At 46.4% G+C, this 17,041-nt stretch overlaps 1 protein-coding gene across 1 annotated transcript in view; it reads right to left on the bottom strand.

The window, feature by feature from the left end:
- Positions 1-17,041, bottom strand: part of LOC140426764 (dedicator of cytokinesis protein 2-like) — a 1,003,703-nt gene that overhangs the window by 574,995 nt on the left and 411,667 nt on the right. Inside the window, exon 26 of the mRNA XM_072511919.1 lies at positions 5,742-5,887. Within this exon, the coding sequence (XP_072368020.1) occupies positions 5,742-5,887 (146 nt within the window). The remainder of the gene's footprint in view (positions 1-5,741; positions 5,888-17,041) is intronic.

The following is a 17,041-nucleotide window of genomic DNA, read 5'->3' as shown; positions in this document are numbered from 1 at the left end:
ATGGGGTGGAATTTTTTCATAGCATCACCGAAGGGTTCAATGGATGGTGGGCGGGGTGGGAGGAAATTCGGCAGGAGTTCATAAATCGGTTACACACCACTGTGAATTGTCCACAGGACCTTCCACTGGTATACGCCATGGTGGGTCAGGAAACTAGCTAGAAGCCATGTGAAACTGATTTGCATCCCAAAAATGGGACACAGCTAAAGCCTCAATTGAATCTTCCCCCACTTCCAATTCTCTGTGATGCCAGCCGTATAACACGTTGGTCCAGAACATATCTGGAACAATGTGGCATGCAGAAGTCAGGATTCATCTGAGCAATGCCTGGGGCTTTCTTTGGAGTCCAGGATGGATGCTGTCAGCAGCCCTAGTTGCTGGAACACCACAGCAGTTGGTGGGGAGAATACCTACAGGTGGACCTTCTAAGCTCAGTGTCATCGAGGAGATCCATCTCCTTTCTTAGGAAGCCCACCTTCTTTCTTCAATGGTGGGTCAGTGATCTTGGAACCCTTTACAATATGGCACCCAGATATGATGGCAGGACTCACGTCATCCGCCACGGAATGCGGTGCCAAACCCCCCCCGATGCATAATTAATGAGATCGGGATGGATGATATGGCATGGTTTCCTGCTGGCCTCTGCAGTGGGAAATGTTCCCTGTCCCCTGCCTCCGCTGTTGGATTTAATTGCAGATGGGAAAATTCCACCCATGGTTTTTGAAGGGAAGATGGCAAATTGGAGAAAGTGGAGTTGGAACCACAATTAGTTCAGCCATGATATTATTGAATGGTGGAGCAAGCTCGAAGGGCTGAATGGCCTACTCCTGCACCTAAATCCTGTGAATTCACTGGGACATAAATTCAGGCAAGTTTCCATTATAACTGTGTCTTCCTGGTCATCAGAGGAATTGAGAAGATTGCGGTAAACCTTATTGTGAGACAACTGTGTGGTTTGTTCCGTCGATGGAGAGTAATGGGTCACTACAGTGTGCTGGGAAAGAGTCAGCATCTTCAAGATTGATAGGGAAGGGAGAAAATCAGTAAGTCTCTTTTCTTCAGCAAAGGGAAGAGACGGCCAAGTTTGTGATGCAGATGGAGCCAAAATTACTCCCGTGTTCTCTTACATTTTTAATCCCCTCAATTTTTCTATTTCTCCCTGATTCCCTGCAACAGCTTTCCATTCTCAGTAAGGTAACACATATCTGCGTTTCCAATCTACGTAATCAGAAAAAGACTGCTCTTTAAGCAAACAATATGGTCAGAAAGCTCAGGGGAAATTAGTGAGTGGAACTGCGTTGGAAGCTGAAGTGAAGAAAACTTATTTTCTTAAAATAAACAACTGACCTGAGATTATGAGCAAGTCGGCCAGGCAGCTTTGACCAATTTATTTGTGATTAAAATCCATGTGGTTTTAGGGGTATTAAATCATTCCTACACATTCGCTCATGATTCAGCAGAACAACAACCTGCACTGCCTGATTTGAGGAAATTATTTTTAACCTCATTTCGACTGTAGTTTTATTTAAACAGTGAAAGCCAACTGCCTTAGTTTTAAAGAAAAATAAGAGTTTGCATTTCAATCTCACCTTTCATAACCGCATGATGCTCAAAGACATTTAAAAAAAAATCTTTCATGGGATGTGGGCATCGCTGGCAAGACCATTATTTGTTGCCCACCCCTAATTGTCTTTTAACTGAGTGACTTGCTAGGCCATTTCAGGAGGAAATCAATAGTCACGAGTTTGGAGTCACGTGGAGTCCTTACAGGGAAAGGGCAGCAGATTTCCTTCTTCATGGGGCATTAGTGAACCAGATCGGTTTTCTTTGAACAACAATTCATAATACTTCGCATGGTCACATTACTGAGATTAACTTTACATTTATTAATTGAATTTCAGTTTCACCGGCTCCTTTGGGATTTGAACCATGACCCCAGAGCATTAGCCTAGGCCTCTGGATTACTAGCTCAGCAGAATTAACACTGCGTCATTCTTGCACAGCCAATTAAGCCCCTTTTCAAAGTGTAGCCACTGTTGTAATGAAGGGAAATGAGACAGCCAATTTGCCCACAGTAAGGGTATTAATCATGCAAGAGCTTAAGCAACAGGGCTATTAGTCTGAAATAAAAACTGAAAATGCTGGATAAACTCAGCAGGTCTGGCAGCATCTGTGGAGAGACACAGTTAACATTTTAAATCCGTATGAATCTTCTTCAGGACTATTAGTCAATTTGAGATAGAGGGAAGCAGAACTCTGTTCTTACCAACAGCCAGAGGAATGAGGAGAGGGAAAACACTGGACCCGAGGAATGAAGAGAGGGGAAAACCCTGGACCTTGATTTCCACCTTAGCTCTGAGATCAATGGTTACAATAACACCAGCACCAAGTGGCGATGGAACACCTCGAGGAATGTCACACTGGGCAGCACTGTAGCACAGGTTAGCATGTTGCTTCACAGCACAGGGTCTAGCACCAGGGTACCAGGTTCGATTCCCTGCTGGGTCACTGTCTATGCGCAGTCCGCACGTTCTCCCCATGTCTGCGTGGGTTTCCTCCGGGTGCTCAGGTTTCCTCCACAAATCCTGAAAGACGTACTGTTAGGTAATATCAGCATTCTGAATTCTCCCTCCGTGTTCCCGAACAGGCCCCGGAATGTGGCGACTAGGGGCTTTTCACAGTAACTTCATTGCAGTGTTACAATAAAGATTATTACTATTATTATACTTTGCCTTCACTAGCTAAGCTATTTGAAGAGGGGCTGGTGCTGGTAATAGTCCCTACCTTAGTTAAGCAGGTCTAGTGGATGGAAAATACTTTCTAAAATCTATCAGAGGTACACATGTGGGCTTTTAAATGATAATCCAGCTTTCCTAGACTGCTGGCTGCCCTCATTCGTATTTTGGTGTGTGAGTGAGTTACCATTTTACCATCCAAAGTGGGCATTAAACTCTGAAGCATGCAAGCTTTTGGGTTGATTTAAGTTTTAACTGTTGCGCCCTTAAGTACATTTTACACTTTGCTAAAATCATAGTTCATAAAAGCATTTACACACAACTATATTACTTACACCTAACAAGTGAATTTCAATCAATTTTATGGTGAAACAAAATCTGCTTTAGTGCAACTAAACTTATGGACCATCAGACCCTTTATACCAAGGTCTTATGTCTCAATTCAATTCCTACCCTATTTTGTTTGAATTCATGCCTTTCTTTCGACACAGCTTCTAGCTAACATGCTTCATGTTGCCCATTCTGACAACTTTGTTTTTAAAGTTTTCATCCTCCATCATTCTTCAACCTTGCTGCTTCAGCCCTGACCATTTTCCAGTTCAGAATGGGATTTTTACTTCCACTTTGCTAGCCATGTTGCTTGTTAATATGGCCTCCCAAGATAGACGGCACGATCTACTGGCCATGTGACGCTCGAAAGGTAGCACGGCACGGCATGGCCAGTAGATCATAGAATCATAATATTTACAGTGCAGAAGGAACCCATTGGGCTCACCGAGTCTGCACCAGCCCTTGGAAAGAGTACTCTACTTAAGCTCACACCTCCACTTTATCCCCGTGACCCCACCTATCCTTTTTTGGACACTAAGGGGCAATTTACCATGGCCAGTTCACCTAACCTGCTCATCTTTGGACTGTGGGAGGAAACCGGAGCAACCGGAGGAAACCCACATAGACACGGGGAGAACGTGAAGACTCCGCAAAGACAGTGACCCAAGCCGGGAGTTGAACATGGGACCCTGGAGCTGTGAAGCAACAGTGCTAACCACTAATTGCTACCATGTTGCCCATGCCAGGAGATCCCTCTTCCGGGACCTACCCGGCTTGCCATGCCTCACGAGATCTAACGCGATCTCGCGAGATATCGCAATGTGAATCCCGCCCATTGTAGGCGAAGACTGGAGTGGACAATTGATGAAAACATCTTATAATAATCACAGTGCAGAGTCTCCTCGGGATTTGGCTGTTAGCTCCAGAGAGAATGGGATTAAGTTTAAACTAACCCATGAGACAAGGAAACCCACAGGATTGGTTTGCAATATTTTTCTCTTCCGACTTCACTGGAAAGTAAAGCCAGGATAGCTGGAGAACAAAAGTTGTATAGGACCTATGGTGATTGGTCGCCAGTTATCAATGTCTTTCAGGCTCTCTTGATCCTCGCACTTAGGGATCAAGACCGTTCGGCTCTTTTTGAGTGAGTCCGGGATCGTTGCCGATTTTATCCAAAGGGAGAAGAGCCGAGCAAGCCGAGTGTCATCCTCGTCGTGTATATCCTGGATGTCCAATAATGCCCTTCAGAAAGTCTTAAATGAAAGCAAACCACATTACTGCTCCAACTGGAGTCTTTATGAGAGATAACACAGAGGAAAGACCAGTACTAAGCAAAAGACGAGATGGAAAAAAAACAAGAGTCCTTCCTGCACCAAAAATATATTCAAATTAATTCTAGTCACAGTTGTGCTTCACTCCATAACCTCCTGATATTCGATATCTGTAACAGCAGTTCCCAATCCAGTAAAATCCACAGAAAACCAAATCCCACCTCATTTTGGCCTGAATTGAATCCTTCCAACACACCACAGGTTGCAAGGTAGGAATATCTTTATCAAGTCATTATGACCTTCAGCAAAGAAATGTTTAAAACCCCACATGGAGAAAGTATATTAATCAGGCTTAGCGACAGCTTCTTGATGGCCTAACAAGAAGTTTCAGAGATTAAAATTGAATCCTTGAAGGAAGTAATAATTACTTCAAAAGCCACACGTCCACTGCTTTGGTTCAAATAAGAAGGAAAACAAGATAGAGATGAAAGAAAGATTAAAAAGCCTTTGGCCCATTAAAGCCTGTTCCTGTGATAATTCAACCCTTCCAGCTTAATAGGTTTGAATTCTGTGCCTGCCTAGCAGATTAGCTCAGACAGTTCTATCATCTGTCCACTTGCTCTATTCATGAAGTGCTCGGGCAGCTGCAGGGAGGGCACAGACTGATTACACACACCCCCACCCCCCAATTCAATTCTCACCCAACTTAAAATGAGCCCTTATGTAATGGGGTGCTGTGGAAGTACATTTAAATGGCCAGTGCATCACCTAGAATAAATATATATGTATACAATTCATGCAATCCCAGAGGGCATGGAGATTCAGTCATCAAGTGTGTTCTCGATACCAATGATGGTATGGGGATAGTGTGGGAAGATGGCACAGTGGTTAACACTGCTGCCTCACAGTGCCACGGATCCGGGTTCAATTATGACCTCAGGTGAATGTCTGTGTGGAGTTTGCACGCTCTCCCTGTGTCTGCGTGGGTTTCCTCTGGATGCTCCGTTTTCCTCCCACAGTCCAAAGCTGTGCAGGTTAGGTGGATTAGCCATGCTAAATTACTGCTAGTGTCCAAAGGTTAGGTGGGGTTACTGGGAGAGGGCGGGGGAGTGGGCCTAGGTAGGGTACATTTTCAGAGGGTGAGTGCAGACTTGATGAGCCAAGTGGCCTCCTTCTGCACTGTAGGGATTTTATGATTCTTTTATGATACGGAGGTAGAAAATCAGCCATGATCTTGCTAAATGACAGAGCAGGCTCAAGGGGCTGAATAGTCTGCTCATGATCTTATGTTCTTTTTCAAGGTTTCGAAGACCAGGCTTCACCTTTACCACAGTACTCGCACCATCAATTATTGATTAACAGGGGCAAGAATAAAAATGCGGCAATCATGATCAGGATCACCTACCACGTTAGGTTTGCTGAGGACCTCCAGGATGCTATTGAGTAACTCAATGCAGTACTTTAAGTCCTGGTTCTGATGATGTTCATCTTTCTGCTGCAGCTGGCCCTTCAGTTCTTCAATCATCATGGGAAGCAGTATGTCACGGCATTCTGTAAAAGAAGTGCAGAGACTGAGAAATGTCAAGTGCAGGAAAAAAACGACTGTTTGAGAATTAGAATTCACATCCACATAATTATGGAGAATCAGTAAAAGTGGCCAGGCAGCTGTCGGCTTGCTGTAAATAATTCCCAACTAATGTCTTTTGGAGATGGGACTACTCAGTCTGTTCTATATTTGATTGCAGTCCCAAACCAATGTGGCTGTCTCTTGTATTAAGTTGCTTGAGCACTTCAAAAAAAATAGGCCTTCCATCACAATTTACACACAAATACACAAATTAGGAGCAGGATTAGGCCATTTGGCCCCTCGAGTCTGCTCCGTCATTCAATAAGATCACAGCTAATTTAATTGTGGCCCCAACATCACTTTCTGCCGATACCTGATAATCTTTAACTGTCTTGTTAGTCAAGAATCAATCTACTTATAACCTTCTGAGGGAAAAACATAATAATCCGGGCCGGAATCCTCTGGCCGTTGGGATTCTCGTTTCCTCCTGGTAGTCCACTTCCATCTGCGTATTTCCTGGTGGCGTGGGGTGGCTTCAATGGAAAATTCCAATGGCGAGCAGCAGGAAGAGAGAATCCCGTCATCAGTGAACATCACGCAGCTGAGAAATACGCAACTGGTGGAACGGAGAATCCCGCCCCTTTTCTCTGTCTTAAATGGGAGACCCTTTTTAAACTGACTCTTCTAGTTCAATTCTCTCCCACAGGGGCAACATCCTTTCAGCATTCACTCTGTCAAGTCCCTTAGGATCTTACATGTTTAAATAAGATCACTTCTCATTGATCTAAACTCTAATGGATACAGGCCCATCCTGTCGAACCTTTCCTCATATGACAAACCCCCACCCCATCCCGGGTGTAAGGGTCCTTTCAGTTTGTTCCTGTTTATTCCCTTATTTCATCTTTCTTTTATTTCTGTCGTAACATTTTTGATGAATGAATGATTAATGGACATGTGTCTTTGAGACAAGTTATCTGCGCCTTTAATTCAAGCAGAGTATCCCAGCAGCAGGAAAGATCATTACGCTAGTTTGTGTTGGTTCATACTGGAGTTGCAGATTGACCGGCACCAATGGCAGAGGTTGGCTGGGACTCAGTTTGATTGATTTGGTTGGTGGCCAATGAATGGGCCCAAAAGCATGTGCTGTGCCCAGTAACAGGTGGTGGTTGGGTCTGATCCCACAGGAATGTTTTTCAGAATTCCAACGGTTGCACTTCATTTGACTTTTGATTTTGGCAGCCCAGGAAAGAATCTGCTTTCCTCTCTGTTCAGAAAGGCTGTGTGTCTGAACTAGCAGAGAGCTTGGATGAATCTATGTACAGGCAGAATCAGAACCAACCAACTTTCCCTCCTGAAAGATAGGGGCTTGAATGCGAACCTCGAGCTGAAGGTTCAGTTTGATGAGAAATAAAGTGTCTCTCCAGAAAACCTGCTGCCTGTGAGTACAGCATTTCTCTAAACTATAAGTATTCTGCATGAATTATCGACATAGAAGACTATTACTGGCCTGAAACCAGAGACTCTAATCTTCCAGCTTGCTGTGATGAAAGTGTGTGAAAGAACCACCATCCAAAGCATTCGAAGCAAAGACTCTTATCTTTTGACTTTCATCCCTATTATTTCTCACCCCTTTCCTCCTTTCTGTGTTTGCCTGTCTTTTGTGTGAGGATAGAGGGTAGGGCAGTTAAAGTGGGTAGTAGGTATTAGTTTGTTGTTATCCATTTGCATTTACTGCATTTTGTTTCTTTTCCTATGGGTAATTTAACATGGCCAATCTACCTAACCTGCACATCTTTGGACAGTGGGAGCAAACTGGAGCACCCGGAGGTAACCCACGCAGACACAGGGAGAACGTGCAGACTCCACACAGACAGTGACCGAAGCCAGGGATCAAACTTGGGACCTGGGGCTGTGAAGCAACTGTGCTAACCACTGTGCTACCATGCCACCCTACTGCATATTTCATGATGGTTCTTGGTTCGATTCCCGGTTTGGGCCACTGTCTGTGTGGAGTCTGCACATTCTCCCTGTGTTTGCGTGGGTTTCCTCTGGGTGCTCCAGTTTCCTCCCACAATTCCCGAAAGATGAGCTGTTAGGTAATTTGGACATTCTGAATTCTCTCTCTGTGTATCCAAACAGGCGCCGGAATGTGGCAATGAGGGAAATTTCACAGTAACTTCATTGCAGTGTTAATGTAAGCCTACTTGTGACAATAAAGATTATTATAAATAAACAGTAATTGTGTTTAAACTTACAAACCTGGTGACTGTAATTATTGGGCAGCTAAGAGTCAAAGTCTTCAGGTACTTTCATAAGAATTATCGGTTAATTCACTTGTGTTGTGACTCTGGGACGAGTGGGCTGGAACTGACCGCGCACTGCCCAGAGTGTCATGACACAGGTATTAGTAGAGTGAATCTTCTCTGAACTGCTTTTAACGCATTTATACCTTTTCTTAAATAAGGAGGCCAAAACTATACAGAGTACTCCACATGTGGTCTCAACAACAGCCTGACAACTGCAGCAAAATATCCTGATTTTTATATTCCATTTCCCTACACTAGATTAACACCATTCCACTTGCCTTCACAATCACTTGCTATGTCTGCATATTAATTTTTTTGTGATTCATATACCACGGCACCCAAATCGCTCGGTGCCACGAAATTCTGAAGATGCTCTCCATTTAAATAATCTGCTGCTTTTCTATTCATCTTGAATGTGAGTTCCATTTTCCCACATGCTACTAAATCTGTCAAATTCGTGCTCACTTTGGCCGATTCCTTCACAATTTACTTTCCCACCTATCTTTGTGTCCTCAGCAAATTTAGCAACCATACTTTTATCCCAAATTATTGAAGTAAATTGTAAATAGTTGAGGCCCCAGCATTGTTCCCTGTGGCAATTTGCATACAATTCATACCACTCGTCACATTTTACCAATCTGAAAATTACTCATTTATGCCTATTTCCTGTGTGCCAACCAATCCTCTCTCCATGCTATTATGGATGATGATTGCTCCCTAAACCTGTCTTTGATCCACTCCTCTCCCTCAAACTAAAGTGACATTCAAATTCAATCGTATCCTGATCACAACTATCTTGGTGTGCCTCCAAACTGAGGTCATTAAATTAATCCAGTCTTATTGCACATTATCAGATCTAGGCCAGAGTTCTCCATTGCGGGTTCACCCCGTTACCGCTGCTAGCCAGGATGGAGAATCTGACGCTCAGTCAAATCTCCCGTTCACTGGAGCGGGACCAGAGAATCCCGCTGTCGAGAACGGACAGAGAATCCGCCCCGAGTATCAACTGCTCTCTGGTTGGTGCAGGAATCTGCTGCTCTAAGAAACTGCCCCCAAAACATTCTATGAACTCATCATCTGGGCTAACATTGCCAATCAGATTTTTCCATCTGTAAGTAGATTAAAATCACCCATGATTATTGCCGTACATTTCTCACATTATTTTTTCCAGTATAACCCATCCTACAGTGTAGTTCCTGTTAGCGGGTGCTCTTAGCCATTCCCACAAGTGACTTCTTACCTTTACTATTTCTTATTTCTCCTCAAACTTATTCTACATGTTGATGTCCAGAAACAGGTTAAGCTCTCTCTATTGTGCCAATGTCATCCTTTGAGCTACTCCTCCAGCATTTTCTAGCTTCTTGTCATTCCTAAATATCATGTACCCTTGAACTTTTGAGCTCCAGACATTGTTATCTTGCAGACATGACTCTGTAATAGCTATCGAATTGTACACTTTTGAAAATTTGCCCTGTTAATTCATCTACTTTCTGTGAATGCTATAGGCATTCTGACACAAAGGGCTGGATTCTCCACAGGCAGGATCCTCCATTTTGTCGGCAGCACACTCACATCAGCGAATTTCCCGACAGTGTGAGGGTCCCCACAATGGGAAACCCCATTGGCCGGCTGGCGGGGCGGAGGATGCCGCTGCTGACGGGGGAGCGCCGCGCCAGAAAACGGGTGCGGCAGGATGAAGAATCCTGCCCAAAGCCTTTGTTCTGTCTTTTTACTTTTGTTTGTAACCCCTTGCTTTATCTGCTGGTGCAAATTTTGGTTTGTACACTCTATCCCTTCCTGCCATGCTCTGATCATCATTTCTCTTTTTCCTGTCTTGGTCCTTATCTTCTCCATTTAATTCATCACATTTTCCCAGACTTGATCCCTCACCCCCATTATTTAGTTAAAAGCACTATTTACCATGCAGTTACCTGACTCACCGTGTAACTAGGCACAGCACAGTTCAGGTGAAGTCGTCAATGGTACAGCTCCCATTTCCCCCAGTAATGGTACCAGTGTCACATGAATCAAAACCTATTTTCCCAACACCAGCTTTTGAGCCACACATTCACTTTATGCCAATTTGTTCGTGGCACAGGTAGCAATCCAGAGATTATTATCTCTGTGGTTTTGCTTTTCAATTTAGCCCCTAGCTGCTCGCACTCCTGCAGCAGAACTACTTTCCTAGTTTTAATTATGTCATTAGTACCTGTATAGACCACAACCGCTGGATTCTCTCACCCCACCCCCCCCCTCCACCCCAATGCAAGTTCCTCTCCAGCCCGGAGTACATGTTCCCAAACACTGGCACCAGGCAGGCAACACAGCCATCCGAACTCCTGCTCCTTGCTGCCGAGAACTGTGTCTGTCACCCTGAATTTACTGTCCCTACAATCACTACATTTCTATGAACTCCCCTCGCTTGAATGGTTTCCTGTACCATGGTGCCATGGTCAGTTTGCTCATCCACCCTGCAGCCACAGCTTCCATTCATACATATTGCAAGAACCTTGAATCTACCAGACAACTTCAAAGGCTGAGGCTCCTCCACTTCTACCTCCTGGATCCCCATACTTGCCTCACTTGCAGTCACATCCTCCTGTCCCTGGATACTGACCAAATCAGAAGACCCGATCCTAACTGTGTGACTGTGTCCTGGTAGGAAGTGTTCCCTTCCCTAATGCATCGCAGCTCGGCCTCCAGCTCAATGAGTCTGAGCCGAGTTTCCTAAAGCCACAGACACTTACGTAAGATGTGTTTGTCCTGGATAACATTGGCGTCCAGGAGCTCCCACATTCCGCAGCCGCAACACATCACCTCCCCTGCCATCTTTATTATGCGCGAACATTTATTTTTCACATTGTTCCTCCCAATAATCGTTACAACATTGATGGTTCTCATTCATTAACAATGTTATTCTAAAAGTAACAGTGACATCTGACAGGATTCAAAAACATAAGATGGTATTTGGCTGCTTGAGTTCCAATGTTAGGTTGATTGCTGAAAGTCTTCTCTCTACCATTATTCTAAGTGGAAGAAATTTGGATTGTCTGAATGCCATACCCACTGGGCACAGTTCCTTCAGTAAAACTGCCCATTTTTGGGGCTCTCACAATATGCCTGGTACACAAATTGAAATATGGGATGGGGGACATTGTTTTGAAATTTGGGTTTTAGGTCTTTGCTGAGACAGAGTAAAAGGAAAGCTTTATGCTAAACCCACATGGTCGAGTTCGGCACATGATGCCTTCTGCTGCAGATAAACAAGACCAGTGTTACTTTTAGATATTTTTCAAGGTTGCAAACCCTTCCAATGTGACCTGGACTCTCCAGTAATTAAAAATTCATCTTCAGGACAGTGCTGTATGCAACCCACCATTAAAAAAAATGTATTTTTGTTTTATTTGCTTTAAACACTTTCATTTACTTGAGGCAAAAAATTTGAAATTGGGCAAAGAAGCAGTCATTATGAGTCAAGATCAATCCAACCATACAATGGAATCGCTCTTCATCAAAGCTGCAGAGAGGTAGAAATGTGATGGATTCATCCCCATCCACCACCATCTTTATCCACCTGGCAGAACTTGTTTGCTCTGAACAATTTTTCTTTTATCTTGCCTCACTTTCTCCAAATAAAAGTTGTGGCTATGGGTATGTACGTGGGCCATAGTTATGCATATCTTTTTGTGGTACATGTAGAATATTCCTTGTTCCAGTCACATTCAGGCCTCCTCCCACAACCCTTTCTCCGGTACTTTGATGACTGTATCGGCGCTGCCTCATGTTCTCGGCTGGACCTGGAAAAATGTATTAATTTTGCTTCAATTTCCTGCCCTCTGCCGCCTTCACATGGTCCATCTCCGGCACTTTCCTTCCCTTCCTTGATTTCTTTGTTTCCATTTCTGGTAATAGACTGTCAACCAAAATCCATTACAAACCCATCAACTCCCACAGCTGTCTCAACTACACCTCCTCGTACGTTTCATTCTGTATGGGCTTCCATTCTCCCAGTGTCTCTGTCGCATCTGCTCTGATGATACCAGCTTCTATAATAGCACTTATAAAATGTCTTCCTCTTTCCTCAGCCGAGGATTCCCCCTACTGTGGTTGACAGGGCCCTCCTCAGCTCCTCTAAAACCCCAACACTTCATCCCCTTCCCAAGGCACTTTTGCGAGCACTCACAGGTAACACCTGCCCCTTTACCTCCTCCCACATCATCCAAAAGCCCAAACATTCCTTCCAGGTGAAGCAGCGATTTACTTGCACTTTGATGTGTTGGGTGCTCTGGATCCGTGGAACGCATACAGGCCACCAACACTTAAAATAGTGCAACTCTATTTTATTAAGTTAGAAACTGTTGAACATACTTTCACTGTGGGTTAACATGATGTTAGATTAAACTAAAGACCTATGCCTGTCCGAACCAGTCTATGCACTCAGCACATGGTGAGGATCTGTGCTGTAAGCTGTAAGCTCTGTCCTTGTAGGAGGCTGTATCCCGAATGAGCGGGAACTCTGATGCCCCCTGTCTTTATAGTGAGTGTGCTCTAACGAGTGATTGGCTGTGGTGTTGTGTGTGTTGATTGGTCTTGCTGTGTATCCATCAGTGTGTGTATCTGCTCCATGATATACTGGTGTATATTATGACATCCCCCCTTTTATAAAAGAATGTATGTGTGTGGCAATAAATAATGTATGGTGAGAATGTTCCTAACTACGTGTGGGGTGCAAAGACATATTTACAGGACTACGTACATGAGAGCTAAGCTATTTACATGGGAAGGTGCCTGGTGCAGAGAAGCAGTATGCAACAAGAATAACGAGATCAACACTATATACAAACCAGGGAAACGATCAAACAAAGCAACAAAACAATTCAGAGAGTCTCTAAGTCCGCAAAGTTCATAAATCAAGTCTCTGAGGTGGGCGACGAATTCTGGTTGACCACCTCAAGAGTGAGTCGAGAGCCGCCGGTTCAGGAGCGGGCTGGACTGCGTCAGAGTTGGGGGATGCAGAGTGACAGGGAGCTCTACATAGTCCGTGGCAGGGTCAGCAGGAGGGTGAGGCGACAGTGGAGGATCACGTGGCGAGCGTGGAACGAGACGAAGGGAGCGTCGATTGCGGCGCAGAATAGAGCCATCCGGTAGACGAACCAGGAACGAGCGGGGGGCCACCTGGCGAAGGACAACAGCGGTTGCAGACCAGCCCCTATCCGGAAGATGGACATGGACGTTGTCATCTGGAGCTAGAGAAGGGAGATCAGCTGCACGGGAGTCATGAGCCGCCTTGTGCTGTGCACAAGACATCTGCATCCGGCGAAGGACCAGAACGTGGTCGAGGTCTGGGACATGGATGGACGGCACTGTCGTCCTCAGGGTACAACACATGAGTAACTGGGCTGGCGACAGGCCAGTGGACAGCGGGGCAGAGCGATAGGCCAGCAAGGCAAGGTAGAAATCGGACCCTGCATCGGTAGCCTTGCATAGGAGCCGTTTCACTATATGTACTCCCTTCTCCGCCTTGCCGTTGGATTGGGGGTACAGGGGACTGGATGTCACATGGGCAAAATTGTACCGCCTGGCAAAGTTGGACCATTCCTGGCTGGCGAAGCAGGGACCATTGTCCGACATAACCGTGAGCGGGATGTCGTGTCGAGCAAACGTTTCTTTACATGCACGAATGACTGCAGACGAGGTGATGTCGTGCAACCGTATCACCTCCGTGTAATTCGAAAAGTAGTCCACAATCAGGACATAGTCTCTACCCAGCGCGTGGAACAGGTCGATTCCCACCTTGGTCCATGGTGACGTGACCAACTCATGGGGCTGCAGGGTCTCATGTGGTTGGGCCGTCTGGAAGCGCTGACAAGTGGGGCAGTTGAGCACTGTGTTGGCTATGTCCTCCTTAATGCCGGGCCAGTACACTGCCTCTCGGGCCCGTCGGTGGCACTTTTCCACGCCAAGGTGGCCCTCGTGTAGTTGTTCCAGGACAAGTTGGCGCATGTTATGCGGGATGACAATGCGGTCCAGTTTTAGAAGAACCCCGTCTACTACCGCCAGATCATCTCTGACATTATAGAACTGAGGGCATTGGCCCTTGAGCCACCCGTCGGTTAGGTGGCACATGACACGCTGTAGCAAGGGGTCAGCCGCCGTATCGCGGCGAATTTGGACGAGGCGTTCATCCGTGGCTGGTAGATTGGAGGCCGCGAATGCCACATGGGCATCAACCTGGCAGACAAATCCCGCTGGGTCACATGGAGTGTTGACTGTCCTGGAGAGAGCGTCCGCAATGATGAGGTCTTTGCCTGGGGTGTTTCCCAGCTGGAAGTCACATCGCCGGAGCTTGAGAAGAATACGCTGGAGGCGAGGCGTCATATCGTTCAAGTCTTTTTGTATTATATTGGCCAGCGGTCGATGGTCCGTAGACATAATCGTGAAACTTAACCACACCGGTCAGAAGGCCCAGGCACTCCTTTTCTATCAGTGGGGGGTCATCGCACGTGACGTATATGCAACGGGGGCCCATGATGAGGCCTCATCGCGTTGCAGTAGCACTGCCCTAATGCCGGATTGACTGGCATCAGTCGAAATTTTGGTCTCCTTTGCGGGATCAAAGAAAGCTAAGACCTGGGCCGTGGTCAGTTTTGTTTTGAGTTCTCACCATTCGCGCTCGTGGGCAGGGAGCCATTGAAAGTCTGTCGTCTTCCTGACCAGGTTCCTGAGAGCTGTGGTATGAGAGGCGAGGTTAGGAATAAACTTCCCTAAAAAATTGACCGTGCCCAGAAATCGGAGGACCGCCTTCTTGTCCTCTAATGTTTTCATCGCTGTGATGGCAGCTACCTTGTCCGCATCCGGCTGCACGCCGAATTGGGAGATGTGGTCCCCGAGGAACTTGAGTTCCGTCTGACCAAAAGAGCATTTGGCCCTGTTAAGGCAGAGGCCATGCTCATGTATACGTCTGAATACGCGATGGAGGCGACTAACATGCTCCTGCGGGGTGGTGGACCAAATGATTATGTCATTGACATGGACGCGAACACCTTCAATGCCTTCCATCATTTGTTCCATAAACCTATGGAACACTTCTGATGCAGATATGATCCCGAACAGCATCCAGTTGTAACAATATCTGCCAAAGGGGGTATTAAATGTGCACAGTTTCCTGCTGGATTTATCGAGCTGGATTTGCCAGAATCCTTTTGAGGCGTCGAGTTTGGTGAAGAGCTTGGTGCGAGCCATCTCACATGTGAGCTCTTCGCGCTTGGGAATTGCATAATGCTCCCTCATGATAGTGCGATTTAGATGCTTGGATCAATGCAAATTCTCAATTCGTCGGAAGGCTTTTTTTTACACATACCATGGAACTGACCCAGTCGGTCAGTTCCATGACTTTGGAAATCATTCCTTGGTTCTGGAGGTCCTGCAGCTGCAGCTTGAGGCGGTCCTTAAGGGGTATTGGGACACTGCGAGGTGCGTGCACCACAGGCGTGGCATTCGGTTTTAATAAAATCTTGTAGGTGTACGGGAGCGTGCCCATGCCCTCAAAGACATCGTGGTACTGGTTGATAATGGCGTCGAGCTGCGCCCTGAAGTCGGTGTCCTGAAAGGCAGACGCTTCAGCAGGAGGGAGAGAGTGAACTCTCTGAACTATGTTCAACAGCTTGCATGCCTGCGCGCCAAGCAGGGAGGCTTTCGAGGAGCCCACGATTTCAAAGGGAAGGATGGCTTTGCGTGACCTGTGCATCACTTCAAGTTGACACGAGCCGCTGGCAGCAATGGCATTGCCATTATAATCTAATAGCTGGCGCGCTGATGGGAGGATGGCTGGTTTGACACAAAGGCTTTGGAGGTCAGATTGGCGGAGGCACCAGTGTCCAGGAGGAATCGTATTTGGGACCGGGTGACTGTAAGGGTGGCACAACACTCATCGTCTGGATTGATGCTGTATACCGATAGAGGCTGGATTTTTTGCTTCTGGGGCACCCTGTTTTATGTAACGATATCGACTCGAAAAGATGCCTTTGGGTCCTCGGTGTCAATATCGGGTAGTAGGTCCGCATCGCACTCGGTGACCGTGGGTTGAATGGCCCGGACATTCCTGCGAGGCTGGCTGGAGTGATACGAATTGGCAGGCTGATCTGATCTGCATGAAGCAGTATAGTGGCCAAGTTTGCCACATCTCAGGCATTGTTGGGATTTGGCAGGGCATTGCTGCTTTAAGTGGGCGGAGCCACAGTTGCCGCACGTTGTAGCGTCAGTACGTTCACTGCGCCGCCGTGCATGCACGGTGCGGCCGTACGTGGTGCGTACCTGTGCAGTACGTTAGTCGACATCGCCGTCCCCTCGTTCGGTGCTTACAAGCACGGGAGTCCGCGAAAAGCGCGTGAAATGGCCGCCCTCATCCAGGCTGAGGCCCTGGAGTTGCTTGTTTGCTTGGACTCGTTCTGCCTCGTGGGGACCTTGCTGCGCCATTTTAGCCGCTTGGATGTGGGAATACCGACTAGTGGCGTGTTCGTGTAGCACGCAGGTCTCGATGGCGGCCGCTAGGGTGAGCTGCTTTACGTTGAGGAGCTGCTGGCGTAGGGAGTCCAACTGAACACCGAAAACGATCTGGTCATGTATCATGGAGTCGGAGGTGGGCTCGTAATTACAGGACTGCGCAAGGATGCGGAGGTGGGTGAGAAAGGACTGGAAAGGTTCATCCTTACCCTGCAAATGCAAATACATAGCGCTCGAAACTTTCATTCACCTCTATGTTGCTGTGAGTGTCAAACCTGAGGAGGACCGTCTTGAATTTTGATTTATCTTCATCATCAGCAAAGGTGAGAG

This window comes from Scyliorhinus torazame, chromosome 7, assembly GCF_047496885.1.
Source record: "Scyliorhinus torazame isolate Kashiwa2021f chromosome 7, sScyTor2.1, whole genome shotgun sequence".
Taxonomy (NCBI): domain Eukaryota; kingdom Metazoa; phylum Chordata; class Chondrichthyes; order Carcharhiniformes; family Scyliorhinidae; genus Scyliorhinus; species Scyliorhinus torazame.
The sequence above is the reverse complement of the archived record's forward strand: the minus strand, read 5'-3'. Positions and strand labels throughout refer to the sequence as shown.